The sequence below is a fragment of the Eschrichtius robustus genome, chromosome 2, assembly GCF_028021215.1.
Source record: "Eschrichtius robustus isolate mEscRob2 chromosome 2, mEscRob2.pri, whole genome shotgun sequence".
In the NCBI taxonomy this organism is placed as follows: domain Eukaryota; kingdom Metazoa; phylum Chordata; class Mammalia; order Artiodactyla; family Eschrichtiidae; genus Eschrichtius; species Eschrichtius robustus.
Genome location: NC_090825.1, coordinates 179,158,031 through 179,186,007, shown reverse-complemented (window position 1 = coordinate 179,186,007; position 27,977 = coordinate 179,158,031). Strand labels below are relative to the sequence as shown.

Below are 27,977 nucleotides of genomic sequence, written 5' to 3'. Positions count from 1 at the left end.
AGGAGGGTGCAAAGGCCTGTGAGAGGAAAGGCAGACACGCCCTCCCCCCAGTCTGGGGTGCATCGTGCCCCATCTTTCTCCAGAGCTCATCCAAGCCTCTTTCCCTTTACACACCCATTTACTGAGCACCAGCTGAGCAGAACAGTTTTACAAGAACCCTAAGGGCTTTGGAAGAACCTCCCTCTCTGCACCCACCCCCCCTTGGAGTGAGCGTGTTTGGGACCCGGTGGCTAGTGTCCTTCTAAGAACACATTGGTGGGGACAGATCCTGCCTCCCTCCTGCTCTGTGGGGTCTGCACAGATGAAGGATCCAAGATGGACTACAGGGAATCGAGGGGACGGCAGGCGAGCGAGTCGGCTCTTTCTGCTGCCTGCACCTGCTCCCCACCCTGGGGAGACCCCCTCTAGCCCAGGCTGGGCCTCACCCCAAACTCCAACCTGGGCATCCAGCTGCCCGACCAAGGCCCCCTTGTCATCTCCCAGGCCCCGTTCATGTCTGCATGTCCTTCTAGGAGCTCAGGCTGGAGAGGGGAACCCCGATGCCTGTCATCCCTCATCCCACCCCGTAGCAATCCTGCATCCTCCCCCTTCAAGATCCATGCAGAATCCACCTGGTTCTCACCCTGGTCCAGCCTCTGCCATGTCCCTGGGGGCCCCAGTTCAGCCTTTTCTGGCCCCCAAGCCCCCCCCGGCCCCCTTAGCCCCTTTTCATCCACTCCCCACCTGGCAGTCCGAGCGGCCTTCACAAACATAAACCGGGGTGACCCCTCTCCTGCTCTAAACTCTGCTGTGGCTCCCCAGTGCCCTCAAGACAAAGTCTAAGTTCTCCCTGCCCCCTCTACGGACCCCTCTCACTCTGAGCACGCAGGCCTGTTTGCCCCGTGGGAGCAGATTCAATTCCTTAACCCTCATTCAACTGTAGGGCCAACCCCAGAGCCCAGCCAGTGCTCAGAAGACCAGCAATTGCTCTGTTATGATTATTTCTCCTCAAACGGGCCTGGCTCGGTCCCACCGCCGGCCTTTTGCGCTTGCAGTGCCCGCTACCCGGATGCTCTTCCCCAGATACTCCCGCAGACAGTCTGCGGGACCTTCCGCCCGCAGCAGGGCCGTGGTCCTCGGAGCGGCCTCCTGGACTTCCCCCGGGCTATTTGTCCCCATTCGCTCCCCCTCCGGACCAGGAGCCGGGGAGGGGTGGGATGGATGGCGGCCAGGCTGCGTCCCAGGCCGACTCGGACTGGCTCGGCCGGAGAATCAGTCCCGCGCCCAGATGGAATGAATGGGTCGGAGCGGCCGGAGGTTCCGGCGGGCCGGGCGGGATGGCGCCCGGCGACCGGGGCGCGGCGGCGGCGGCGGCGGCGGCCGGCAGGAGGCGCAGGCGGGCGGCGGCGGGAGGCGGGAGCCGGCGGGAGGGGGCGCGAGCGAAACGCGGCGGCGGCGGCGGCGGCGCGCGCGCCCAGCCCGCCCCCCGCGCCCGCCGCCGCGCGGACAATAAACAGCAGCGCGCGGGGCGATGCCCGCGCCGGTGCCGCCGCCCCCGCGCCGTTCTGCACAGGCCGCCAGGCCTTAGCCCGCCGGCCCGCCGGCTCTCCCCGCGCGCCCCCGCCGCCCGGCCTCGCGGACCCACGGACCTCGGCGGGGAGATGGAGTGAGTAGCGCGCTCGGGCCGGGGGCGCCGGGGAGGCTGAGGCCCCCACTCCCGCCCCCACCGCGCGGGCAGGGAGGTGGCACGGGGCTTCTGGGATCCCCGCTCAGCCCGGGAGGGACTCGGACTGGGCCGTGCCCGCCCCAGGCCTCCCCACGATTCGGCCCCGGCGGCCCACGGGTTCCTGAGGACTCGGGCGGCAGCGGCTGGGGGCGGCCCGGGACGCGCGCGCGGGTGGGGAGGGGATGCGCTGTGTCTCCGCCCGCGCTCGGCCCGCGCCCCCGGGGCAGGCCCTCGTCCACTTGGGGCGATCCCTCCCCACTGCCCCGGCCGGCCGTGAGCTCACTCCCCCACCCCCAGCCTGAGCTCGCTGTGCCCTGCACCCTGGATGCGCACCGGCCGGTCCTCCCTCGCCTGGCTGCCCTCCCCAAGGGCCTCAAGTGCTGTCCGGAGCCCCTGCTAAGACGGGGATCCACCCGCCCGAAGTCCCGGCTTGTAGGGGGCTTTTCTCCAGGCTTCCGGGTCTGGGATGTGTGTGAGACCAGAGGTCCAGGTGCTTTCCAACAGGGGAGCTTGGGTCTCATGTCTTCCTGGGGAAAGTGTCCCCCGAGGTGGGGCCCCAAATGATGTAGCCAAGAGCCCGCTGGCCCGGGTGCGAATGGGGTGGGAAGCCTGGGTCTGGGGGCTTGGATGAGGAGCTGCCGGGCAGCCGGTCCTGCACCAGCAGGTGCCCAGTGAGTGTGCCTGGTCGCTTCCCACGCAGGTCCTCTCTTCCTGGCGTCAGGGCATCCCCCCACACCCCCACTCCCACAGGTGGATGCAGGGGGTTTGTGGGGTGCGTTTACGTGAGCAGGGGGCTGGGAAGGGGGTGTCTGGTGTCCCGCAGCCCACCTACCCTGTCCCAGGGCCAGCAGCTGCCCCACTGTGGGCCAGGTCCCCACCCTGCCTGGGGCCGGACATGGAGGTCCAGCCAGCCCACCCGGCCCGGCTCCTCTGCCCTTCCCACTGGGTGTGTTTTCTGAGCCTGCAACTTTCCTCCAGGGATTCACCCGTGACCCACCACACCCTCAGCTGGGTGGGAGCCGCAGCGTCCTGCCCGCCCCCCTCCCAGGAAGGCGACACCCTATGTCCTCTGCTTTTGAAAACCCAGACAAAGGCCCAGCCGGCCCCGGGAGCCCAGCCAGGGGCTCAGGGGAGCCGGGGCCCAGACCAGTCTGCTGCGTTCCCCTCACTTGTTTATCTGCTCTTGGGGCCCAAGGGGAGCCTGTGGGCCTGCCCACAGCAGGCCCTAGGCAGGGTGTGGCCCCGGGGAGGGGGCTGCCTGGGGGAGGAGGGGTGGAGAGGGAGGAAACGCCCACTCAGAGCAGAGGAGTGAGATATTCCGGATGGACCCCATTGTTTCCTTTCCAGCCCCCCCTTTCATTCTCGATGAGGTTATGGAGGCCCAGAGAGGGGCAGCCCCTGGCCCACGGTCACACAGCACACGGAGGGCCCCCGGGTGCTTGCTGCCCTGCCCCCAGGCCTTCTTGGTCATGGGTCAGATATGGTGCTGTGGGTCCCCCAATAGGCGGAACACTGGCTTTTCTGGGTGCAGGCGTGGGACAGGACTTGGCGTTAACCGCCTAAATAGCCGTGTGAGATCGCCTGTCCCCAGCACTCGGGGTGACGATGGGTGGGGAGAGGCTCCATCTGGTGCCGCCCTACGTGAACACCTGCCCAGGCTCCTCGTCCTTCTCCACGAGGGCAGAGCAGGCTCCAGGCATGGAGGCAGCAGCCGCTAGGACGTAATTGTCCACCTCCTTCCGTTTCCATGGATTTTGCCATCACGGGAGATGGTGGCAGTTTATGGTGGTGCTGGAAAGTTTCTTTTAAAAAGACATTTACGACTTTGACAATCTTTCGTTAATTTAAGGATTAAACGAATTTTCATAAACTTAAGAATGAAAGGATTCTTACGAGGCGGTGTGGGCGCTGGGTGGTGCTCTGAAGGTGGGACAAGGGTGGGGCCTGAGTGGGGGGATCCGGAGCTGGGTGCATCGTGCTATGGGGAGGATTTGCTGTGTGGCCCCAGGTGAGGGTGAGGTGCTGCGCCTCTGGGACCCTCAGGCCCCGGCTGGTAAAATAAAGATATTTTAGCTGGGAGCAGCCATCTCAGATGTCCAAACCCCTCTCCTGGGTGAGGGGAAGGCTCGGACCCCGGAGAGCAGAGTTGGGTCGGGACCTTCCCAGAGCCCTGCCCACCCTGAGGCCTGGACAGTTTCAAGCAGAACGTCTCAATTGGGTGCTAAGTGGGTTCTTAACGCTGCTTTCACACTTGTGAGTCTCCCTTTAACGAGCAGCAGAACCAGTTAAAAGGCAGAAGTATCCAGTGATAATTGAACTTAATAACAAGTTTTTATTTTCATCGTATCTTTTTTTTTTTTTTTTTTATGTTTTTACTCTGATGTGTGTGGCAGTGGCTTCTGGTTTTCTCAGTCTGGGTAACGATGTAACTTTGTTTCCTTTGAAAACAAAGGGGTTGGATTTAAACAGTGAGTGGATTTGAAGGGAAGGGACAAGCAGCTAACACTAGAGGTGGTGGCAGGAATGCGGGAAGGTGGTCTGAGAAGTGCAGCTGTGATTTATTTACTTAACAGTCATTGAGCGCTTGCTGTATACCAGGCCCTGTTCTGAGTGCTTTGTCCACGTGGACGCACTTGGTCCTTATAGCAGCCCTGTGAGGTAGGGAAACTGAGGCACAGAGAGGTGACACGACATGCCTGAGGCCACACAGCCGGAAAGGGGTGATGTTGGCATTTGCTACTGGGCCATCCTCTTAGGTGCCAGGGAAGGCTGGGGAGGGGGGTCTTTGCACATTCCTGTATCGAGGGGCTGTGGGCTGGGGGGCTCCCGGGTATCCTGACATCGGCTTTTCAGCCTGGTTGGCTGGCTGGGCTACACAGAAGGTGGCCTTTGTTGTGGTCTGGGCTCCTGGGGCCATCTGCCCTTGCATCCACCCCAGGGACCCCTTCTGTGACTGCTGACTTGGCAGTGGGGCATGGAGAGGGGGTTTCTCACCCCCCATGGGGCCTCGGTCCTACCACCCCCCTTCTCTGGGCCTCACTTTTCTCATCTGGTGAATGGAGACACGAGCCCACCCAGGCCCCTCCTGGGCGGGGTGCAGCTAGGGGAGGGTGGGTGCTGTAGGGATTGGGCCCTGTAAGGACCACTTACAGCTCTGTCCCAGCCCCATGGGGAGGGCCCATGTTAAAGGGCTTCAGGTTTTTTTGTTTTGTCTTGTTTTTTTTGTTTTAAAGGTCCCACATCAGGACCAAAGCCAGTATTTTTTTTTTAAATTTTATTTATTTATTTTTATTTATTTATGGCTGTGTTGGGTCTTCATTTCTGTGCGAGGGCTTTCTGTAGTTGTGGCAAGTGGGGGCCACTCTTCATCACGGTGCGCGGGCCTCTCACTATCGCGGCCTCTCTTGTTGCGGAGCACAGGCTCCAGACGCGCAGGCTCAGCAATTGTGGCTCACGGGCCTAGTTGCTCCGTGGCATGTGGGATCTTCCCAGACCAGGGCTCGAACCCGTGTCCCCTGCATTGGCAGGCAGATTCTCAACCACTGCGCCACCAAGGAAGCCCCAAGATTCTCAACCACTGCGCCACCAGGGAAGCCCCAAGGGCTTCAGGTTTTTGATGCAGGAAAATGGGTTGATTTTCTTAAAGAGTATCACATCACCTTTTTCCAAGTCTGGGACCCTATTCTCTCCATCCTATCTCTACCCAGGAAGCCTGTCATCTGTTTTGGGTTTTTGTTTGTTTGGTTTTGGCCACAACGTGCAGCTTGCAGGATCTTAGTTCCTCGACCAGGGATCAAACCTGGGGCCCGGCAGTGAAAGGGCCGAGTCCTCACCACTGTCCCACAAGGGAATTTCCTCATCTGTTCATTTAAGAAACACTCCCTGCTGATCACCCTAGCCCTGTGCAGGATCAGAGGGGTCTGGGTCTGGAGGAGCCCATGGAGGGTCTTCTCTGAGGTGTGAGGAAGGTTTCCTGTCCATTCTGTCATGGACCTTTTCTGAAAAATATATTTAAGGGCTTACCCAGGCAGGCAGAAGGTTGTTCCTGGTGGAGAGACTGGTCTGTGCAAAGGACCAGAGGTGGGAACGTGCCTTGGGAGAAGGCAGTGTTCTTTGGTTTGTGCTCTTGGGGCTAGGTCCTCCTGGGCCTACAGTGCCCAGCTGGGGAGCCACAAGGAGCCATGGATGGTATCTGAGCAGGGGAGGAGTGAGGTTCTTACCCAGGCACCAGAAAGAAGCTCTGGCAGCAGAGGGGCCAGAGCAGGGAGAAGCAAGTCAGGACTCAGCCTGGACAGGGACAGTGGGAGCAGCTTGGGGAGAAAAGCCAGAGCCGGGGAGGGGGTGGCAGGACCTGATGTCTGGGTCGGCGTAGACTGGCTTCAGAACTTTGTGGTGGTCAGAGCTGCCTACAGGGACGGTGGCCTGGTCAGGGCAAGATGGCCCAGCCCCTGTATGTGCTGGGAGGCTAGAGTGCACCCTGGCCATGCTTCAGAGGGGTCTCCATGCAGCACGAGATGGCTGGGTGGAGGTCATGGTGTCTGAGGAGTGGAGAACTGGGCTGTGCTATCTGTTTCCTGCCTGACGGGTTTGAAGCAGAAACTCAGGGCAAGTCAGATTCCATCACTGGAACAGTCCGGACTGGGCCAGGTATTGGGAGGCGAAGCCCAAGCCAGGCCCCGTGGTGGGCAAGACACATGAGGACCAGAGTGAGGGCAGGCCTGGGAGCCCAGCCTGGGTGGTGGGGGGAGGGCAGCTGGCTTGGCGGGAGGCTTCTAGTAACACTTGTCAGGGAGCGGGCAGGTGATGACCAGGTCAGTTTGTGTTCAGATCCTTCTGACCCTGGAGAGCCTCAGGGTATGGCTGGCAGGGCCTTACAATGCCCCGTGGGGTGGGCAGGACCCCAGCTCTGGCCCCAGCAAGGCCCTTGGTGAGAGGGCCAGCATTTCTGCTGTATCTATGTATATTTTTATTCTTACCAGCTTTTTTGAGATATCATTCACACACCACACAATCCACCTATTTAAAGTGTACAATTCAGTGTTTTTCAGTACATTCACAGAGTTGTACAGCCATCACTTCTAATTCCAGAATGTTCCATCACCCCCAGAAAACCCCATCCCCATCAGCAGTCACTCCCCACCCCCTCCCCAGCCCCTGACAACCACGAATCCACTCTGTGTCTGTGGATCTGCCTGTTCTGGACGTTTCCCATCAATGGAATCACACACTGTCTGTCCTTCTGTGTCTGGCTTCTCTCACTGAGCATCGTGTTCTCAGGGTCCATCCACGTGGTAGCGAGTGTCGGGGCTTCACCCGTTTTCAGGGCTGAGTGATGCTCCCATGTGTGGAGGGGCCACATTGTGTTTATCCATCATCCGTTGATGGGCATTTGGGTCGCTTTATATGTTAATTTGTAAGTCACGTCCGAGGTGGTTGGGGCCTGTCCTCTGTCCTTTCTTGGATGTGAGGCGCCCAGGTCCTGCTTTAGATAAATGTAAGATGTGACAGTGAGTTTCTTTAAAAAAAGGAAGTGATCACAGGACAGATGGTCCCCGGGGGTGGCAGGAGTGTGACAAGGGTGGGGAACCCCTAGGTGGGGGCCTCCACTGGAAATGGAAGGACCCTAATTGATGCGCTGGCCCAGTGGACATTTATTGAGTACTTGTGTACCAACTGCTGGGGACACGCCAGGGACAAAAGAGACAGTCACTGTCATTGTGGAGAAATCAACAAAATAAGTTAAATGATTAGGTGTTTCCTGATGGTGAGGGCTGGGGGGCGGTGTTGGGAGGTGCTGGGGTTAATTAGGGTCAGAGGAGGCCTGTGAGGAGGTGACATCTGAAGACAGGCCCGAGGGAGTCAGTGAGCCCCTTGGAGACCTGGCAGAGAAGTGCCCCAGGCCCGGGGACACGGTCAGTGCAAAGGCCCTGAGGTGGGATCGCGCCTGGAATTTTTGAGGTGGTGGGAGCAGCGGAGTGAGGGTGGGAGGGACCTTGGGTCTTTGGGGCTGGTCTCTGCCGCTGGATTTGCCTGAAGCCAGAGAAGGGCCCGCATTCATTCCCTGCTGCCCCATCCTGTTGTGAGGGCCCAGGGCAGGGTCCAGCTCCCCCCTCCCCATCCCATCCCAGGTTAATAGGCAACAGATTTGCCCCCCTGGGTCTGGGACCTGCTCTGGCCTTGGTCTCCACCATGGGGGTGTAGATGTCTTTCTGCCTTGAAGCTTCTAGAAAGACCATGCCTCATGGGCTGTTCACCTCACCAATGACAGCAGTGGTCCCGGGGGCCCACCTGTGCTGAGTGCCGAGGGGCTTCGAGAAGGGGAATTCCTTCCTGATGAGGGGAGAGACCTAGGAAGTCTTCCTGAAAGAGGCAGCTGCGTTTGAGCTGAGATTGGAGGTGGAGGAGAGAAAGGGGAAGGCAGGGAACTGGGGAAGGGTGAGGGACAAACACAGGGGCTTGAACTGCGTGCTGAGAGGCTGAGGTTCACTCGGGGTGACAGGACTGCGGGAGGGTCTGGAGCGAGGAAGGTGCTGGCCCTTAGGAGGAACTCAGGCTGGGGCTGGGAACCAGCCTCCCCCCACTCCATCCCCCACCCAATGGGGGAAGGGGCCGCTGGGTTCCCTCTCACCCCCCACCCCTGGCACCGCGTGACTCTGCCTCCCCCCAACCCCCCCACCTGTGGCCAAGGTCGTTGTCAGCTGTTTCCTTTCAATCAGCACAGGAATGTTCCAGCGCTGGGCTCCTCGCCTGCCTGGGCTGGGACCCCCTCATTCCCGCTGGAGCTGCCCAGGAGTGGGCTCTGGAAAGACAAGTGTGACCCACACACACACACACACACCGGCCTCCCACCTCCCGCCCAGGTCCCTCCTGCCCGCTGGGTGACCTTGAGCCGGTTGTGTAACCTCTCTGGGCCTTTAAAAAATAAACGCCCGCAAAGCTGAGGCCTCTGCCTGGCTCGCTGGGTTTGGGTCTCATTAGCTCATCTCCTGGAGCAGAAAAATCTCACTCGCTCCCAGCCGACGCCCTCGCCGAGTCCTGAGCCGCCCACAACGCTGCTCGAGCCCAGAATTTTCTCCATGCGCCATAAAAATAATCGCGCAAGGACCAGACACCTGCGCGCGCTGATGGTGGGCGTCCTGACGGAGGGCATGTCCCTCCACCAGCAGCTGCGAGCTGTGGCCCATCGCCCAGAGGAGCCAGTGGAGGCTCAGAGACGCTCGTGACTTGCCCCGGGTCACACAGCCAGCGGAGGCAGCCGCCATGCTGCTCTAAACCCTCCACATGGCGTTTTAGCCAAAACTCAGCTTCTGCCCCCAGCTCGTAGAATCTTTTGTAATCTGGCCTCTGCTTCCCTCACTGAGCCCAAGTGAGCATCTCAACCATCCCACTGACCACCCCTACCGCCGCCAGACCTCAGGGAGACCCTGCGCTCCGTGTGCCCGACCCCGCCTGGGTCCAGGTCCCCACTTCACCATTTAGATGCTTTAGTCCATTCATTGATAAAACAGCCATAATTATCCCACGTGCCTCACAGGATCTTCAGGAGATGGGACGCTTAGCAAATGTGTACAGACCCCGCTCCTCCCCATACTCAGTTTCCCCATCTGTAAAGTGGGGCTGAGACCCGCCCGCGGAAGATGGTCAGCGCTGGGGAAGGTGTTCCTATTGTATTGCTGTTTTATTAGGGTTCCATCGTCCTATTTTGTTTTATTTTTCGGATTTATAATGCTGAGTATTATCTTCGCTTGACCTTGGCTGCCTCATGCCGAGGGCGGGTTCAGACCCTTCCCGGGTAGAAGCCCCTCCCTGGGCAGATGCCCCTAAAATCAGAACGGGGAGCCCTCCCCCCTGCAGCAGGGGTTGGGTAGACCCTGTTACCCATCCAAGTCCCACCCTGTTTAGGCAGGCCCTGACGCCCAAGGCCAGAAGCCCCTCAGCCCCCCAGCGCTGGGCTGGGGCCGGGAGATGCTTGGCGCCGGGCCCACCCCCGCGCGCCTGCAGGCCTCCGCGTTGCCATGGGGATGGCGCGGTTGCCAGGGCGACCGCCTCCCGTGGGCCCCGCCATCCATCACCCGAGGCGGCGGCCGCGCCCGGGGCGGCTCTGGCGCCCCCAGGCCTGGGGAAGGGCACCTGAGTGGGGCTCACAGCCTGCGTCCCTCGGGCTGTCTGGGCTGAGACAGCCAGGCGGATGGGGAGGGATAGAAATTCTCTGCCTGGTCCACTGCCTCTTCTTAGTGTGCCCGCCTGACCTTCCCCTGCCCTGGCTTGGCCCGGCAGGGACTGGCCGCCCTAGCGAGGACACTGCCCGCCTTGTCTCCAGCCTGGAGAGCTGGCCTCACAGCCATCCCTGTGTCCCTGTGTCTGGCCTGAATGGCCACCTGCCTGTCAGGGTGGGGACCTGGCATTAGGCGGCTTGGTCCCTCTGCCCGACATGGCCCTATTTGCACTGGGGTCTCAGCTGCTATGCCCCCTCCCCCAACTCTGCCTCCTGCTTGAGTGGGTCCCTGGAGGCCGCTCTGGGGCTAGGAAAGGGGAAGCCCTGTGGTGTGGCCTGGAGCTGGGCAGTTGTATTTCGAATCCCAGCTCTCACTTCCTAGCTGTGTGACTTTGGGCAAGTGACTCGCCCTCTGTGGGCCTCAGTTTCCAGCTATGGGAAGAGTATAGCAGGCAGAGGGATCATCAAGTGCAAAGGCCCTGAGGTAGGGATGAACTTGGTGCAGGGCAGGCACAGCCAGCAGGTCCTGGTGGCTGGAACAGAGTGAGCAGGAGGGAGAGTGGAGGGCGCCAGGGCAGGGAATTGGGTGCGGGCTGGGCCTTGTGGTGTTTTGCAAAGGGTGGTGGGAGCCTGGGGGAGTTGAGAGCAGGAGAGCTACTGGTTTGGATTCTCGTTTGGAGAATCTGCCTCTGGCTGTGGGCTGTCAGGGGACAGGGCGGTGGCAGGTGATGGTGGAGGCCTGGGCTGGGGTGGGAAGTGTGGCCTCTGCAAGAATTGAGGAAACAGGCCTGTGTGGGGAGCTCAGGGGGTGGCACCCTGCCGGCATCACACAGGGTGAAGAGGCAGACCCAGAAATCCAGCTGGTCTGGCCCTTCAGGAAGGGCATCTGAGCCAGATAGCTGGATCAAGCCTTTCTTGAACTCCACCCAGCTGAACCCAGCCTCCCTGAGGAAGGACGGGGGAAGCTGCAGAGGGTGCAGCTGGTGCTGCTGGGCCCCTGGGAGGGGAGAAGGTGCCGCCTCGGGAGGGAGGAGCTGGGTGGGGTCACCTGGCTGGGGCGTGGGAGCCCGATGACTTCACCGGTCTCAGCAAGGCCAGGAAACCACCAAACCCCGAGTGGGGCGGGCAGCTGGGCACTGCAGCCTGGGATGGATGTCCACCGGGCAGCCGCCTGGGGGGGCGGGGGCGGGGGCTTGGGTCGGGGTAGACCCCGAGCGCTCTGCGACTTGGGGCCTGTTTCCCTTCCGAGCCGCAGGGGGCGGGGGACATACAGGAGCGTCCGGAGCTGGGGTGTGCAGATGGAGAAACCGAGGCCCAGACCCACAGGGTCTGTGGAGGCCTCGGGGTGGCCCTGATACAAGGCCAAGGAGTGGGCGGGGCCCAAAGCACGGTCTGTAATTTCAGTGCCCGTGAAGATAAGGGGCTCGGGGCAAATGGGGGGACAGGTGGGGGGGTTGTGGCTCCCACTGCTCAGAACCCCTTCGTGCCCGCCAGGCCCTCCCCCATGAGACGGGGCCTCCCGTCGGTGCCTCCAAGAGTGGCCCTGTGGTCATTGGGGATTTGAGGCAGACGGTCCCAAAGCCCCCCGCTTGGGCTCGAGACCCTCCGCCCCCCGCCCCCTTTTGCATTGTCACAGCGGCCCTGGAAGCGTGAGGTTATTCTGAGGCCCGTTGTAGAGGATGTTCTGGGCTTCAGTGGTCCGAGCATTTCACTGCACCTACTGTGTGCAGCTTCCAGACCGGAGACTGGGAAGGGAGGTGTCAGGTTCTGAAAGCTCCTCTTCCCCCACCAGGTGGGGAGGGGGGATGCAGGACAGCAGGGAGGAGGGGCAGGGATGACTCATCCTCCAGGTCCTGGGCCTCCTGCTGGCCCCGTGCCCCCACAGAAGGCCCCAGATCCTCAACAGCATGAAGTCCTGTCCCTTTAAGAGCACCTGGCAACACTGACATTTATCCAGCTCCTACTGCATACCAGTTTAAGGCTACAACTGCACTGGGTGGGCTCTCAGAAAACATGGATGGGGCAATTCCCTGGTGGTCCGGTGGTTAGGACTCAGCGCTTTCACTGCCAGGGTCCAGGTTCAATGCATGGTCAGGGAACTAAGATCCCGCGAGCTGTGTGGCGCGGCAAAAAATCAAACAAACAAAACATGGATGGGATGAGAAGGGAGGCTGGGGTTGAATTTCAGCTTTGCTACTTTTTTTGCTGTGTGTTCTTGGGAGGCTCACAGCTCTCTCTGGGCCTTTGGGGTCCTGGGAGACTCCAGGCGAGGCGAGTGTGAGAAGCACCAGGAATCCCAGGACAGCTTCGAGGACTTTGCCAGCCAAGGGTTGTGGGGTGGGGCTCCAGGGTCCTTCCTCCCCCAAGTGTCCCTCCCAGGGTTGGAGAATGCTGAGGCTGAGGAGGGGGCGGTCTTGGTCAGGCTCTCCGTCTAGGCAGAAAGGTGATACAGCTCTTCCTGAGACACTCTTCTCCAGGCTTTGATTCCCAGGGAACTCGTATGCATCCTCAGAAGCCCAGCTTCAATGCCTTCTCCTTCTCAAGCCCTTCCTAGGTCTCTAGACTGGGCCTCACTCCTCCTGTCCCTTCGCCCTACCCCGAGGGGTGGCAGGAGGGTTTGTTGGGAGAATTAGTGTGGGAATAAGGCTGCTTGGAGGGGACTTCCCTGGTGGTCCGGTGGTTGGGACTCCCTCTTCCAATTGATAAGTGGAATATTTATAAATGGAATATTTCCTGCCATATCAATAAACAAAGGATGTCACAGTCATCAATGATTGCCACCCTCTAACGTGAGCCGGTGAGCCCTCAGGAAACTGAGGGCTAAAAAGAATACCTGCCATCTAGCAGCCATCAGACTGCAGCCATTCCCTGCAGTGAGCCCTGAGGAAACTCAGGATGTGTCAGGATACTGGCCCCAGATAGCTGAGGTGCATATCAAAGGCATGATTTCAGTGAGCCCAGACTCTTGCATCTTCCCATACATGGAAAAGCGCTAAATTCCTTAACTTGAGATATCTGGTTTTCTTTATTTTTTATTTTTTTAAAGGTTATTTTATGACATATAGGTTTTTTTTAAATTAATTTATTTTTGGCTGGGTTGGGTCTTCGTTGCTGCGCGCAGGCTTTCTCTAGTTGCGTGAGCGGGGGCTACTCTTCGTTGCGGTGCGCGCGCTCTAGGTGCGCGGGCTCAGTAGTTCTGGCTTGCGGGCTCTGGAGCGCAGGCTCAGTAGTTGTGGTGCACAGGCTAAGTTGCTCCGCGGCATGTGGGATCTTCCTGGACTAGGGCTTGAACCCGTGACCCCTGCATTGGCAGGTGGGTTCTTAACCACTGTGTCACCAGGGAAGTCCTGGTTTTCTGTAATTAACTATAATCTTTTGACATTCCCAACTACCTGCCCTTTGTTGTAAAACTCCTATATGTCCTGGCTCCCCCCTCGCCTCCTCGGAGCCGTTTCTCAGAGTTATCTGAAGCACTGTCTCCCGGGCTGCAGTCCTTATTTTGCCCCAAATAAAACTTAAGTCGCAACTCTCACGTTGTGCATATATATTTTTTTAAGTCAACACGATGCAGGGGGTGAGGGTTCCATCCCTGGTTGGGGAAGTAAGATCCCACATGCCTCCTGGCCAAAAAACCAAAACATAAAACAGAAGCATTATTGTAACAAATTCAATAAAGACTTAAAAAAAAAAAAAAAAAAAAGGCTGCAGGGAGAGGAGGCTGGTGCCTCTGAAGGGGGCGGGGAATGGCCCCACTCCGCGGATGGGAAACTCTGGCTCACCCAGCAGGAAGACACAGGATGGGGATTGTAACTGGATCTGCCGAAAGCAGGGCTGGGGTGGACCCCCTCCCTCACTTGACCTTTTCTGTCCCCCCAGGGTCCTGGCGGCAGAGACCACGTCCCAGCAGGAGCGGCTCCAGGCCATTGCAGTGAGTTTTTCCTGGTCCCGAGGATGGTGTGGCCAGTGGGGAGAGGCTGGGAGGACCTGGGGTCTCAGGGGCTCCCCACACCAGCCTGGGGCTCCAGGACGCAGAACCCCAGCATGGAGTGGGAAACTTGAGTGCCTGCTGGCACTTCCCCACAAAATGAAAATGTCGAGATCCCCTTAGTCCTCAGAATGTGGACTCTTAGGCCGAGAGCCCTCTCAGAGCCCCTGGGCAGCCCACCTGCAGGGGGGGAGACCGAGCTGGCATGTGGTAGGACCTCAACCTTATGCCAAGGCCAGGGGGGGGGAAGGTGGGGGGGACAAGCTGGGGGGAGGTGGAGGGGGACAGGAGGGGGGCAGGTACAGGCTGGGGCATAGGTGGGGGGGCCAGTGGGGTGCCATTTACAGAAAAAGCGGGATCCGTGTGGGCAAAGCCTGGGCATTTGTGGGGTCTCCGCGCCCCACGCCCGTCCTGACCGCGTGGTCCGTCCGGCAGGAGAAGCGGCGGAGGCAGGCGGAGATCGAGAACAGGCGCCGGCAGCTGGAGGACGACCGGCGGCAGCTGCAGCACCTGAAGGTGCGGGCGGAGCCTCGGCCAGGGAGGGGGCGGCAGCGTCCAGGGACCCCGGCCTCGGCCGGAGCAGGGGGGCAGGAAGGCTGAGGTGACCCCAACCCTGATCCCAGTCCTGACTCAGACCCCAACCTGACCCTGACCCCCACCTCCACCTGACCCCAGCCCCGACCCTGACTTTGACCTTGGTCCCCACTGTCCCAGTCCAAGGCGCTGCGGGAACGCTGGCTGCTGGCGGGGACGCCGTCCTCAGCCTCGGAGGGGGATGAGGACTTGAGGAGACAGATGCAGGAAGACGAGCAAAAGGCGCGGCTGCTGGAGGAATCCATCTCCAGGTGGGTGGGGCCGCGGCAGCCGCGGGGGGGGGCTAGGTGAGAGGCCCGAGGAGTGGGATCCACCCGCGGGCCCCTGTGCCTGGGGGGAGGGGGCGCTGGGGGTGGAGCCTCCCGCCCAGGCTCGGGGAGGGGGGGTGCTGCCCGTGTGACCCCTCCTCCTCCCCACCCCGCAGCGGGCAAGTGTGAGAGGCGCGCGGAGGCAGGGCGATGGTGCGTCTCTGAGCGTGGGAGATGCGGACTCCCCGGGGGCTTCCTGGCGCCAGCCCAGCTGGCTCTTCCCGGCGCTGTTGGAGCCTTGGAGGCACCGCAGCTGGGCCTGCAGGAAGCCGGGGGAGGGGGCAGGCCGGGGAAAGTGACCATCGCCCTGGGCTGGGACAAAAGGCCCGGAGGAGTTTCCGGGCAGGCGGGCGGGAGGCCCAGGCTCAGCTCCCGGGGCAGCGGGGTCAGGCGGAGGGAAGTGACGGCCAAAATTCCAGTGGCCAAAATTCCAGTGTCCGCTGGGCCAGGGAAGGCCCTAGAGGCATGGGCCAGCCCGCCAGCCAGCAGACGCTGAGGCAGGCCCCGCTGTGGGGACCTCGGGATCCTGTCTGGATGTGTTTGATTTGGAAGAAAGTGGGAGAGTATTGGCTGGGATTCCCCTCCCCAGGCCTCAGTTTTCCCACCTGTGACCTGTGTGCCCAGATGGAGGCGGGGCTGAAATGGGCCCGGGAGAGATGGTAGGGACTGAGCAGGCCGAAGGCACTTGCGGGTGGGATGGAAGGTCGATGGGAATCACCGGCCACCGGGGGCTGGGCCAGGTGGGCTCCTGCTCCTCCCACCCTGCTGGGTACAGCCCTGTGCCAGGGGAGGGCCTCCCCTTGAGCCCCACTGTGTGGCTGGCTTTCGGGGGCCTTGGTTTTCTTCCTGCCAGGGCAACCCACTCCTCAGGTGGTTCCATCACCTGCATTTTGCCCGCTCAGTGTCCCCACTGGACACCTCCTCCCGGAAGCCCTCCAGGCTGACCCCAGCTGTGTCCAGCCTGCCAACCTGGACTCACTTTGTTAGGGGGCTGCAGACTCACCCGCGGTCTGTCCTGAGTCTTCAAGGAGAACGTGTCCCCGGGTGCTGAGTGCCTTTAACGTCTGCAGCCCAAAGGCTCAGGCAGGTGACTCTTCAGGCAGGATTGAATATGCCTGTCTTGTTTTTACTGGGTTTATGTGCACCATTATTTTCTAATACTTGGAAAGTGACATGGTTTTTCCAGTTTTCCTGGAGAGATGAAGATTCCTGTAAAAATAAATGTATTTGAGTGGAAAAAAGGAGAGTCTGTTGGAAGCAAAGAGAGGAGTAACCAGTGGCACGGGCGGTGCAGGGATCCGGGGACCGGCCGGCCCCTGGGTTCGGGTCCCCGCTCTGCGGCCTGCTGGCACTGCTCCAGGCCTCCATTTCCCCTCCTATGCACGGGAAGAACACCTCTCAGGGTCGTTAGAAAACATCCAAGTTAAGGAAGCCCTCCTGGGCCATGCCGGGCCGTGCTGGGCACCGTAAGTGCCCGGCAGGGTGGTCACCTCGTGCACCCTCCCCAGGCTGGAGCAGGAGATCGAGGAGCTGGAGAATGCGGATGCGCTGCCGGCCGCTGCCAAGGAGAGCCCGGCAGCCCCGAGCCCTGCCCGCACCCCCGCCCCTGCCCCGGCCCCACGCCCCGCCCAGGAGGACCAGAGGGCCGAGGCTGTGCTGAATTCTCAGCAGGTAAGAGGTTCCCGGGGCACCGCCCTGCTGGCCCAGATCCAGACGCCCTCACCACCTCCAGGGCTGTGGCCAGTGGCGCATCCAAATCCCAGCCTGGCCACTTCCCAGCTGTGTGACCTGCATGCTTTGCTTTGCCTCCCTGGGCCTCGGTTTCCCCGCCGTGCAGGGGCATCATGGGGGGTCAGTGAGTCAGTGGAAAACCGGTGTTTCACGGGTAAAGGGTCTTTCCCTGCTTGTCATCCTTCTCACGTTCATGAGCACAGCAGGCATCAGCTGCCTAATCCCCACAACAGCCCTTTCAGGTGCGAGCAGCGTCCCCATTAGATGGAAGACAAAGACTGAGGCCCAGGGAATTCCCTGGCGGTCCAGTGCAGCGCTTCCACTGCAGGGGGCACGGGTTCGATCCCTGGTCAGGGAACTAAAATCCCGCATGCCACGTGGTGCAGCCAAAAAAAATAAAATAAAAAAATAAAAGACTGAGGCCCAGAGGGTTTGAGAGACTGGCTCAAGGCCGCACAGCTGAGGAGTGGTCTTCACTGGGCTCAGCCATTGATTCTAGGGTGTGACGTCCAACCAGGTTCAGGTGAAACCAGACCCTGGAACTCTGGACCCCGAGCTCGTGGTTGCCACAGTATGTTAAGGCAAATGCAGAAGTCTCCCAACAACCTTTGTTGTCTTCAGGACTCGGGGCTGTGGGACACGCCTCCTCTCCCCCCATCCACCCTTGTTACCCCCACCCCAGATGAGCTGCAGCTGGGGAGACATCCCTGCTGTGTGCCCCAGTCCTTCTCCAGCTGCTGCTCTGATAACTTCAGTCTGGAGCCTACAGACCTGCCCTCACTGCTTCCCAAGGCTTGGTTGAGGCAGACCAAGAGGATGTAGACCCAGGCCCTGGCCTCCCTGAGCTGTTGCTGAGTGGGCAGATGGGCATGATCAGGCAACTGCAAACACAGGAAGGTGGTCGGACCTATTGTGGGGGAGCATGGAGTGCTGTGGAGTCCCCAGTGAGGTGTCTGATTCATGGGAGGGCTGGGCAGGCTTCCCAGAGATGGGTTTTGAAAGTTGAGTAGGAGTTCTCCAGGCTCGGACTCAAGTGGAGAGGGGGCTTTCCGTGAGGTTGATTGAGCACAGACTGCGTGCTGGAGTGGTCTCTGCCCTCACGCTGCCCACCTCCTGGCTAGGTAAGTAACATGGTAACCTGAGGGACAGTCCAGGATGGGGGTGGGGCGCCACCTGTAGGTTGGGTGGTCAGGGGGCTGAGCGAGCAGCCCGCCAAGTGGAAATCTGGGAAGGGCCTTCGAAGCGGAGGGACACGGCTCATGGAACAGCGAGGAGGCCAGGGAGGCTGGCCAGGGATGGGAGGAGGCAGGAGAGGCCGGTAGGTAGGTCTCCGCCGGCACAAGCCCTGGGGCTCACCAGGAAGGGTTGGACTTTGTTCTTGGAGCTCTGGGAGCCCCAGGAGGCTTCTGAGCAGGCTGGGACCTTTCTGGCTGTCACAGGCTAGGGCAGGGTGGGGGATCGGTCCAGGAGGAGACAGCCCCTCTGATGGGGTCACCGCTCAGCCAGGCCCTCCCCAGGCTCTGGCCTCGGCGGGTGGGACCCTGGTCATGTGGGAGGGGGCGCCGGCACCCCTGACCTCTCCGTTCTTTCTTGCAGGCCCCGGTGGGCACGCCCAAAGGTACGTCTTCGGGAAGGGGCAGGCCGGGCCCCGGCGCCCTCTGCTGGCCAGATGCGGAATGGCAGGCAGGGGAGGGTGACTTTAAGGTGCTATTGTTGCTAAAAAGTAAAAATAATAGCACAATGACTCGCATTGTCATTGTTCTCAGGGAGCCCCGACTTTGAGCCGGCCCGGTGCCCCTTAATATCATTTCATCGAATTTTCACAACATCCCTGGGTGGGGCTGCTGCAGCACCTGTGTTACAGGTGAGGAAGCTGGCTTTGCCGGGGCGTGTCTGGCTGAGGTCTTAGCCCTGTGGTGGGTCCATCCTGTCCCCACGGGGTGCCTGGCCTTGGCCGGCCCTGCCCCTGTTCCACACCCACTTGCTCTGGGCTCCAGGGCAGGTGGGCGGGCTTCACTTTTCGCATCTGTAAAACGGGATTGGTGGGGCTGAGACATCAAGGTCCTGGCTGTCCTGGAGATAGTGCACTACTTAAAAGGACAAGGGTCCTGCGACTTCCCTAGCGGTCCAGTGGTTAGGACTCGGCACTTTCACTGATGGAGCCCGGGTTCAGTCCCTGGTCAGGGAACTAAGATCCTGCAAGCTGCGTGGCACGGCCTTAAAAAAAATAAAATAAAATAAAATGTAAAATAAAATAAAAAGACAAGGGTCCCACACACACAGATGCGGAGGACTGCCGTCCAGGAAACAAAGAAAAAAGCCCAAAGTTTGAACTCTGGCCCCCAGATTTACTACAGGTATATAGTGTACACATTTACAAACACTTCACACGTACACATGACATTTAAATATATACAGTTAGCTGTAACAGTTTATTAACTATATTACTAAGTATATTAAATTTCTTTAACATGTTATATTTTAAAATATATATTGAATGTCTCTATTTCTGTGTGTAAAGCATGGAAAGAGCGCCACCAGCCAGGATTGGAGGTGGTAGCCAGAAGTGTCTTTGGCCTGATTTGTCATGAGTTAATTATTCATGAGGAGAGAATGTCTCCTTGTCTTACTGTGGAATTAAAAATTAATAATTAAAAAAATAAATCCGTGCAGGCCTCTCAGGGATTTTGTGAAAATCATTTGGGTCAAGAGATGGGCAACGGACTGTGGGGCTGAAGTGTGTTTTCTTTTGGGGGAGCGATTCCATGTGTGTTCGGGGGTTCTGGGCACGCACACGTGTGCGGAGGGGTCCAGGTGCATGCACGTGTTAGGGGGAGGATCCAGGTATCTGGGCGAGTGTGTGGGAGGGCGGTCTAAGTGTCTGGGGGTGTCTCCACATGCCTGAGAGTGTTCACGTGCCTGGGGGGAGTCCATGTATCTGGGGGGTGTCCACATGTCTTGGGGGGGGGGGAAATCTGTGTGTTTTCTCATCTGAATCTGTCTCTCTCTCTCCCCTTTGCCCCCCGAGCAGAGAAGCGAATCTCCAACACCCCCCTGAGGACGGTTGATGGCTCCACCATGATGAAGGCAGGTGGGTTGGCCCCAGGCTCAGACCCATGTCCAGCCACTGTCCTGGGCTGAGTATCAGCCCTGGGGGGCCTGGGGGGCCAGGTCAAGGGGCCAGCTTGGATGCAGATGCGCCCTCAGCAGTACCTGGTGGGGGCTGTGGTTATGGGGGGGCGGCTGGACCAAGGCTGCAGCTCTGAGCCTGGGTGGGGCCGGGCGCCCCCTCTGCTTTGGCACGTCCGTCACAAGCCAGCTCAGCTTCCCCGAGAAGATGGGCCCCCTCGCATGGCGTTTCTAACCTGACGCCCCTCCTGGCTTCCATCCCCCAACCTCGCCGCTCGCTCCTGGGGCCCGGGAGTGGGGAGGCGGGCACAGGCTCGCACGCTCACTGCAAACCTTCCCTCCTTCATCATCCTCGGGCCACCTTGGGAGAGGGAGTGAGCACCCTGTCCCTGGAAGTAACCAATCAGGGCAGAGTCAGAATTAGTGCTCAGTGCTCTACAAGGTCAGGTTCACATCCCTGCTTGATCACGTGACGGCTGGCACCGGGTTGCGGGGGGATTGTAGTGACCTCGTGCCCAGGACCCAGCACAAACCCAGTCCCAAGAGTGACCGGAAGTCACGATGAACGGCAGAACCTTGTTGCTGCTGTCCCCGAAGTTAGTTTGGAGGCACAGAACCAAGGGGCGCAGTGAAGACCAGGGCGTGACGACACTGGGGGCGGCCGACAGAAGGGGGGGTGCCTTCAGGGCCCCCGTGCCAGTTAGAGCAGCCCTGCCCAAGCGCAAAGCCAGAGGCCCCCAGCCGGTGACCTTGAGCAGTGCACAACCTGCCCAACTGTATGTCTGATGGTGGGATGTCAGGCTTCAGAGGGATGTGGGGTTACAGAGCATCCTTTACCCACTTACTCATTCTACAGTGCTCGCTGAGCACCTGCTGTGAGCCAGGCAGGAGAGACGCAGCCAGGAGAGCAGGGGTTCTGATGGGAGTGAGAGCCTGTATGGTTAACTTACAGAGAGGATACGGCAGAGCACGGGGAGCTGGAGAGGGGACAATTTGAATTAAAGGGCTCAGGGGAGGCCTAACTTAGGAGGTGACATTTGAACAAGGACTCGAAGTGAGGGGACGGGGCATGCAGGTGGGGCGGAGGTCACACCAGGAGGGGGCACCGCCAGTGCAAAGGCCCTGGGACAGCACTGCGCCTGGCGGGTGGGAGGGACTGCGGGGAGGCCAGTGCTGGTTGGAGCAGCATGAGTGAGGCGGGGAGGGAGAGGAGATGAGGGCGAGGAGGGGACGGGGCGGGTCAGACCGTGCAGGGCCAGGGGTGGGGGTGGGGGTGGGGGTGGGGGGTGGCGTGGGAGCCCCCAGGGCGGCTGGCAGAGCAGGGACGCGCCCCGCTGGGTTCTCACAGGCGCCCCCTGGCGGCTTCGGGGAGAACAGGCCGCGGGCGGCGGCGGGAGACACGGCGGAGGGGACGGCGGGGGTCCGGGCGGGGTTGGGGGGCGTAAATGGTGGAGGATGGCGGGTTATTGTGTGGGGGATGGGGGGATGATGGCGAGGGATGGTGGGGGGAAATGGTAGGGGTGGGGGGAGGGGGAAGGGTGGTGGGGGGATGAAGGGGGAAATGGGGCAGACGGTCCAGGAGGACGGTGGGGGCATGCTGTGGGGGACAGTGGGGAGATGGGGGAGGGCTGGGGAATGGTGGGGTGGAGGTGGTGAGGAATAGTGCGGGCGGATGCAGCTCCCCCCCCCCCCCTCCGCCGGCAGGGGCTGCGGATGCACGAGCAGTGGGCGGTTTCTGGGAGTCCTGAAGGCAGCACCTGGGAATTTGCAGATGGACCGAGGAGGGGGTGTGGGAGTGGTGAGAGAGGGAGGAGGGAGAACGGAGGTGTCCTAGTGAGAAATGGGAAGACCCGGGAGGAGCAGGTCGGGAGGGGTCTTGGCCGTGGTGATGTGGGACCCTCCATAGAGGAGGGCTGGGGACCCCAGGCAGACGATGTCTGCAGAACGGGGGCAGATGCTGGCTGTTGAGCGATGGCCTTAACGGGTTGTGACTGCATTCATTTCCAGAGGGAATCATCCCCTCTACACAGTGGAGCAGATGAGAATATCGATATATCAGTAGTCGACTTAGACGTGCAACACCGAGAACACGGCAATCCAGAACACTGGGGGGCGCGAGCTTGCTCACCCGCGTTCCAGTCCTGGCTGGAGTGGGCCAGGGACGCCTTTGAGTCACTGGGACAGTTCAAGGCTTTGCAGACGGGGCGGGGTGGCCAGGGTGTCCTCGGATCCCGAGCACACGAATTCAGACCCCTCGTCCACGGGACTGGGGAGCTAGGGAAGGATGCTGAGCTGGGGGGGGGGGGCCGCGTCGAGGGCACCCGCTGCTTGGCTCTGCGCTGCCGGCTCCCCTCCCTGGCTTGGCTGCAGCCCGGCGGGGGGCACATGGGCAGGTGGGCCGCGGCATGACCCGTGCCTCTCGTGCCAGCCATGTACTCGGTGGAGATCACGGTGGAGAAGGACAAGGTGACGGGGGAGACCCGGGTGCTGTCCAGCACCACCGTGCTCCCCCGGGAGCGCCTCCCTCAGGGCATCAAGGTCTACGAGGACGAGACCAAAGGTACGCGCCCCTCCCCCGCCCCGCCACTGCCCCGCAGAGCCTGCGACCCAGTCCTCCCTCCATCCAAGAACCCACCTGGAGGCGTGGCCAGTGCCAGGCTGGACTGGGGAGGCGAATCCTGAGTGGCGCCTGCTGTCCTGGGCCAGCCAGAGGGCCCAGCCCTTCAACCCCGATTTCACAGATAACTCATTTAAATAATTACTAGTGTAATAAAGGCTACAAAAAAAACCCCAGAGATGCAGAGGGGGCCGAGTGAGGGTCCAGCAGTGCGGGGAGGGGGCAGAGGAGGTGAGAAGGTGCACAGTGGGCGTGGGGGAGCAGCGCGCCTGGTGAGGACACAGCATGTGCAAAGGCCCTGAGGTGGGCTGGAGTTTGCTGGGCTGGGGAATCGAGAGGAGCCCATGTGGCTGATACGGAGTGTGTGGGGGATGGTGAGCCTTGGTGGAGGTGGCAGGGGCCACGGCGCTGAGATCTGGTTTGGTTTTTAGGGTTCCCTCTAGCGGCTGGGAGGGGAGCAGGCTGTGGGAAATACCCACAAGGAAGCTGGGAACGGCAGGAGAGGGCAGCCTTACGCAAAAGCTCCTGAGTGCCTGCCTCTCTCTATATATAATTGACAGAACGTAAAATTTACTTTTTTTTTTTTTTTTAACTAAGGAAAACTTTCCTTTAAACTGTGAAATCTGTCAGAATTTAGACAGCCATCTCATAAACACCTTGGCATTTAAACTTTTGTTCATTTTCGGCATGACCTGATTGGGGAGGGGAAATTTGGGGCAACGTTTGCTATGATGCCAGGAATAGAAGCAAACCTACCTTAGTAAAGATAACATTTTAAGAAGATGTTAAAAGTACATTTGAAGTCAAGGCAAACATTTGCTTTCTTCAGGACATGGGGTCCCCAGAGCTGATCCCTTGAGTCAAGTATAAAATTAGCACAGCTCAGCCTCAGGGTCCATTAGTGAGTCTGTAAATGCTGCCCTCATGAGAATATGGAATTTGGAGACAGAGGATGCAGGACACCCATACAATTCAGTGTACAACTCAGTGGGTTTTGGAATATTCACCATGTTGTACACCCTCGCTAGCTGATTCCAGAACATTTCTGTTCCCCAAATAGAAACCCCATCCCTGCCCCATCCCCACCATGACAACCACAAATCCACTCTCCATCTATGGATTTGCCTGTTCTGGACGTTTCCCATCTATGGAATCACACACTGTGTGGCCTTTTGTGTCTGGCTTCTCTTATTGAGCATCACGTTTTCAGGGTTCATCCATGTTTATATTTTATGACCGAGTAATATTCCAGCGTATGGATGGACCCCATTTTGTTTATCCAGTCATCAGTTGATGGACGTTTGGAATGTTTCCACCTTTTGGTTTTATGCTATACAAGTTTTTGTGTGGGCATATGTTTTCACTTCTCTTGGGTGATACCTAGGCGTGGAATTGCTGGGTCATGTGGGGACTCTAGGTTTAACCATTTGAGGAACTGCTGGGGTGTTTTCCACAGTGGCTGCACCATTTTACTTTCCCACCAGCTGTGCATTAGGGTTCCAATTTCTCTACATCCTCAACAACCCTTATTATTGACCATTTTTAAATTGTCATTATTGCCGTCCTCGTGGGTATGAAGTGGTATCTCACTGTGGTTTTGATTCCCAAAGCCTCGTGTTCTTAGAGGTTCAGGCCTCTGGGACATCCAGGATGCTATTAAAGGGGTCTTGTCACAGCCCAGCTCTGCTGTAATTTGGGGGCATCGACTCAAGTGGAATCCCAGCTCCAGTTCTCACGAGCTTTGTGGTTCTGGGCATGTACCAGCTGCCCCATTTCCTGGACAAGGATGAGACCGCACAGGGCCAAGGGGCAGAGATGTCTGTGCTCACAGAAGGTCCTCACCTTGGCCACTGAGCCCTGCCTGGCCCAAGCCCTGGGGATTCAGGACCCGCCAGACTGGACTCTGGTTGCTTAGCAATGGGAAGGTGATCCATTTCCATGGCAGCCAAGGGCTCGGATTCCTACCTTGGGGCAGTGGCCAGTGGGAAATACCTAGCTTGGGTCTGTGTGACCTGGGCACACCCCACCCTCTGTGCCTCCAGCCCAAAGTCACTGCAAGGCCTTGATGCATGGACGCCCCTCCCCAGGGATTTGGAAACTGAGAGTGGAAAGCACTTTCCTTCTGGCCAGAAGCCAGAAACTGGCCAACCCTGACCCTTGGCCCGGGAGGAGGCGAGTCCCTGGGGTGTCCAGTGTGTCCCTCCCTCCGTGCTAAGCAGCTGTGTTTCTAGAAGGGCTGTGATCTGGGGCTGGCGTCAGACCACAGCTGGGACTCCTCCCGGGTGCTGAAGTCCGGTCCTTAGAGACTGTAACACAGGTTAGAAAATGACACATCAGAGGGACACGGATGACAAAAGCTTGAGAGATTGGAAAATACACTTACCAAGCTTGACTGCACATATAAAACTCTACCCAATGGAGAATACACATTCTTTTCAAACAAGGGTGGAGCATTTTCAGAAAGTGACCATGTCCTGTTAACAGGGTTGTATCTTACACTCTTGTTTTCCTGGACCACAGTCCCCCACTCCCCCAAATTTAAAAACACTCTTCTGAATGAATCTTGGCTTAAAGAGGCAATCAATCAAAATGGAAATTATAAGATATTTACACTTGAAACAGAATGACATAATGTAATCCATGAACTACAGCCGAAACAGAACTCAGAGGAAAATGTATAGCCTTTGGGGCATTTACTAGAAAACAAGAAAGATGGGTGAATGAACTAAACTTTAATTCAAGATCATCCACATGAGCTCAAGGAAGGAGGAAATCAGAATCCCTGCAAATCCTCATGAAAGGAATGCCTAGACTGGGAGAAAGAGCAGGGTCCAGCCGCAGCCAGCTGTGTGACCTTGGGCTGGTTAACTTCCCTTCTCTGAACTCCATTTTCTCCGTCTTTGCAATGGAAAAAAACAGACCTACTTTGCAAGGTAATCACCTGGGAGCAAGTTGACTGGGGAATATGGAAATGCTTCAAACTGCGAGACAATAAAATCCCAATTCATTTATTCTTTCTTGGTTTCTAACACATGCTTTTGTGCCTATAAGTTTTCCTCTGTGCACCAATTTGCCTGTGCCCACAGATTCCCATAGGAGCTTTCATTGTCAATTGGTTCTAAAGGTGTAATTTAGTTTATGATTCCCCTTTAGCCTAGAGATGGCTCTTAGCCTTGCCAGGCCTCCCCTCCTGTCTGGGAACCAGCTCACTCTCTCTCTCTCCCCCCATGCCAGTGGTCCACGCCGTGGACGGCACGGCGGAGAATGGGATTCACCCGCTGAGCTCCTCTGAGGTGGACGAACTCATCCACAAGGCGGACGAGGTCACGCTGAGCGAGGCAGGGTCTGTGGCCGGGTCAGCAGAGCCCCGGGGGCCGTCGGAGGAGGCCGTCCGGACCACGCCGTCCAGGCGGGAGATCACTGGAGTTCAGGCCCAGCCCGGCGAGGCCACGTCAGGCCCTCCCGGCATCCAGCCGGGCCAGGAGCCCCCAGTCACCATGATCTTCATGGGCTACCAGAATGTGGAGGATGAGGCCGAGACCCAGAAGGTGCTGGGCTTGCAGGACACCATCACCGCAGAGCTGGTGGTCATCGAGGACGCGGCCGAGCCCAAGGAGCCTGCCCCGCCCAACGGCAGTGCGGCTGAGCCCCCTGCCACCGAGGGCTCCAGGGAAGAGAACCAGGTGGGGCTCGAGGCCCCTGCCAGCGACCCCCAGGACCTCGACGTGAAGAAGCAGCGCTGTAAATGCTGCTCCATCATGTGACCCACCCGGCCCCCCAGACCCCGGCCCCACCCTCCATACCAGACACCCACACGGCCCGGCCCTCCTGGCGCCCGTCCACCCTCCACCCACAGTCACGGGGCCAGGACATGCCGTGTTTTCACACGTTCCTTCTGAGTTTTCTTTCACCGGGAAGAGAGGGACAGGGGTTCCCCCCTCCCGTCACCCCCCCCCCCCACACACCCTAAACCACTGAGCCGTGTACCCATGCCTGGTAGGAGAGACACGGACACACCCGCTTCTCCCCAAACGAGGGCCCCCCCATGTCACGGCAGCTCCACAGGTGCGGCTCTTGCCCACAGCGGTCCTGGCTGGTGTGACCTGGAGCCTCAAAGCAGCCCCAGGCCAGCCCACCTCCCTCTGGGCCTCCTGCCTGTGCCTTCCTGCCACCTCCAATGAGGTCCCTGAGGGGACACCCTGCCGGAGAGGGGTCCCGGGAGCCAGGGGTTCTGGGGGCCCGCTCTGTCTCCACTCGGCCTCTGGAAGGGGGGGTTCCCTGGCCAAGGCGCTGGGTCCAGACCTCGGGCAGTTAGGGTGAGGCTGTGCCTCTTTGGGGAGCCCAAGCTCGAGGTCTTGGAATGGAGTACGGGGCCCCGCTGGACACCCCAGCCTGATGTGCCCCTCCCCCCAATGCTCTATGTGGGCGCAGCCAGTGGACGATGCAACCTGGGAAGGGGGAGCCCTGAGGATATGCCACCCACTCAGGAGGGGCGTGACCGCTGTGCTGTCTTCTGGCCGGGCTGGGCCGGGGGTCTTCGAGCTGCCTCCTGCACAAGGCAGGGCCACGTGAGCCCCTTTATGTCCTGAGCTCCCACCCCCTCTGGGCCCTCCTTCCTCCTGGTGCTAATTCAGGGACCCTGGGGGACTGCCCCTGGCCTGGCCCTTTCTCCAGCCTGCTTGGACCAGGGTCCTGGGTCTCCACACCCATACCCCAGAGATCAGGCCCACCGCCAGCTCTGCTGGGCTTGGCTCATTCTGGGCAGTGGAGGGGGGCACACCACCTGGGACAGGGAGCTTCCCCTGGGTTGCAGCTGGAGACCCCCATTTGCTGCCCAGCCTGATGGGCGCTTGCCCCCCTCTCACTGGAAGGGGTGAGGGGTGAGGGGCTCCCCACCTGGGGGCAGCTGACACCTAGATGTACACACACATCTCCCTGGTTGCAGCCACACTCGTCCCCAGAGGCACGTTAGTGCACATGCTCACAGGCCCTCTCGTGTGGGCTGTGGATGACCAGGCCCCATCTCGGCCCCTCCCCTAGGGGCCTGCAGCCTGGTGCCCAGGGCCCAGGCCGTCCCCCACCTCAGCAGGGTGGGTGCAGGGGCCGCCCTGGACCGCAGCCTGGGTCACCGTCTCGGCTCTGCCCCCGGGTGGCTGGGATGAGAGGCCCTCTCTGAGGTGACCCTGTGCAGTGGCCATGGAACCCCCCCCCCCTTACTCCTCGAGTCCACCTGAGTCCTCGAGCTGTGAGCCTCCGCTGAAGTGCCCTTGCTGCCCGCTCTGCTTTCGATGTGTGATGAGGCCCCAATGTTCTTGACTTTCCCAGAGACGCAAATAAACAGTGTGAACAGCCCCAGGGCCTGGAGTTCTTGGATTTCACCTGCGTGGGGAGGGTACAGCCAGGCCAGGGGGTGGGGCGCCACCGGTGTAAGGCTCACAGAGCCCAGGGAGCTGGTTTCTCCCGTCTGCGGCCCGCGCAGCCCTCAGACTCACCCCAGTGCTGTGGGTGAGGGAGTTGGTGGGGTCCCCACCTGCACCTGTGGGCATCTGAGCTGCACCTGGGCAGGTAAGGCCTGGAGGTAAGGGGGCAGCTTCCGGTGGCAGGCCTTCCTTTCTGTTTCCCGTGGAGCCCTTGGGTTCCACACCTGGTCCACTCCATCCTTTGGCTGTGAGGCTGCCCCTTGCTGGGCTCAC

At 59.7% G+C, this 27,977-nt stretch overlaps 1 protein-coding gene across 1 annotated transcript; it reads left to right on the top strand.

Moving 5' to 3' along the window:
• Positions 1–1,272: 1,272 nt before the first annotated feature.
• Positions 1,273–27,639, top strand: PALM (paralemmin). Its single transcript, XM_068537449.1, is given in 10 exon segments — positions 1,273–1,350; positions 1,353–1,645; positions 13,797–13,848; positions 14,341–14,421; positions 14,620–14,750; positions 16,316–16,478; positions 18,135–18,156; positions 19,570–19,629; positions 22,096–22,227; positions 25,519–27,639. Coding segments are annotated over 10 exon segments (1,542 nt in total). The 3' UTR covers positions 26,049–27,639.
• The last annotated feature ends 338 nt before the right edge of the window (positions 27,640–27,977 follow it).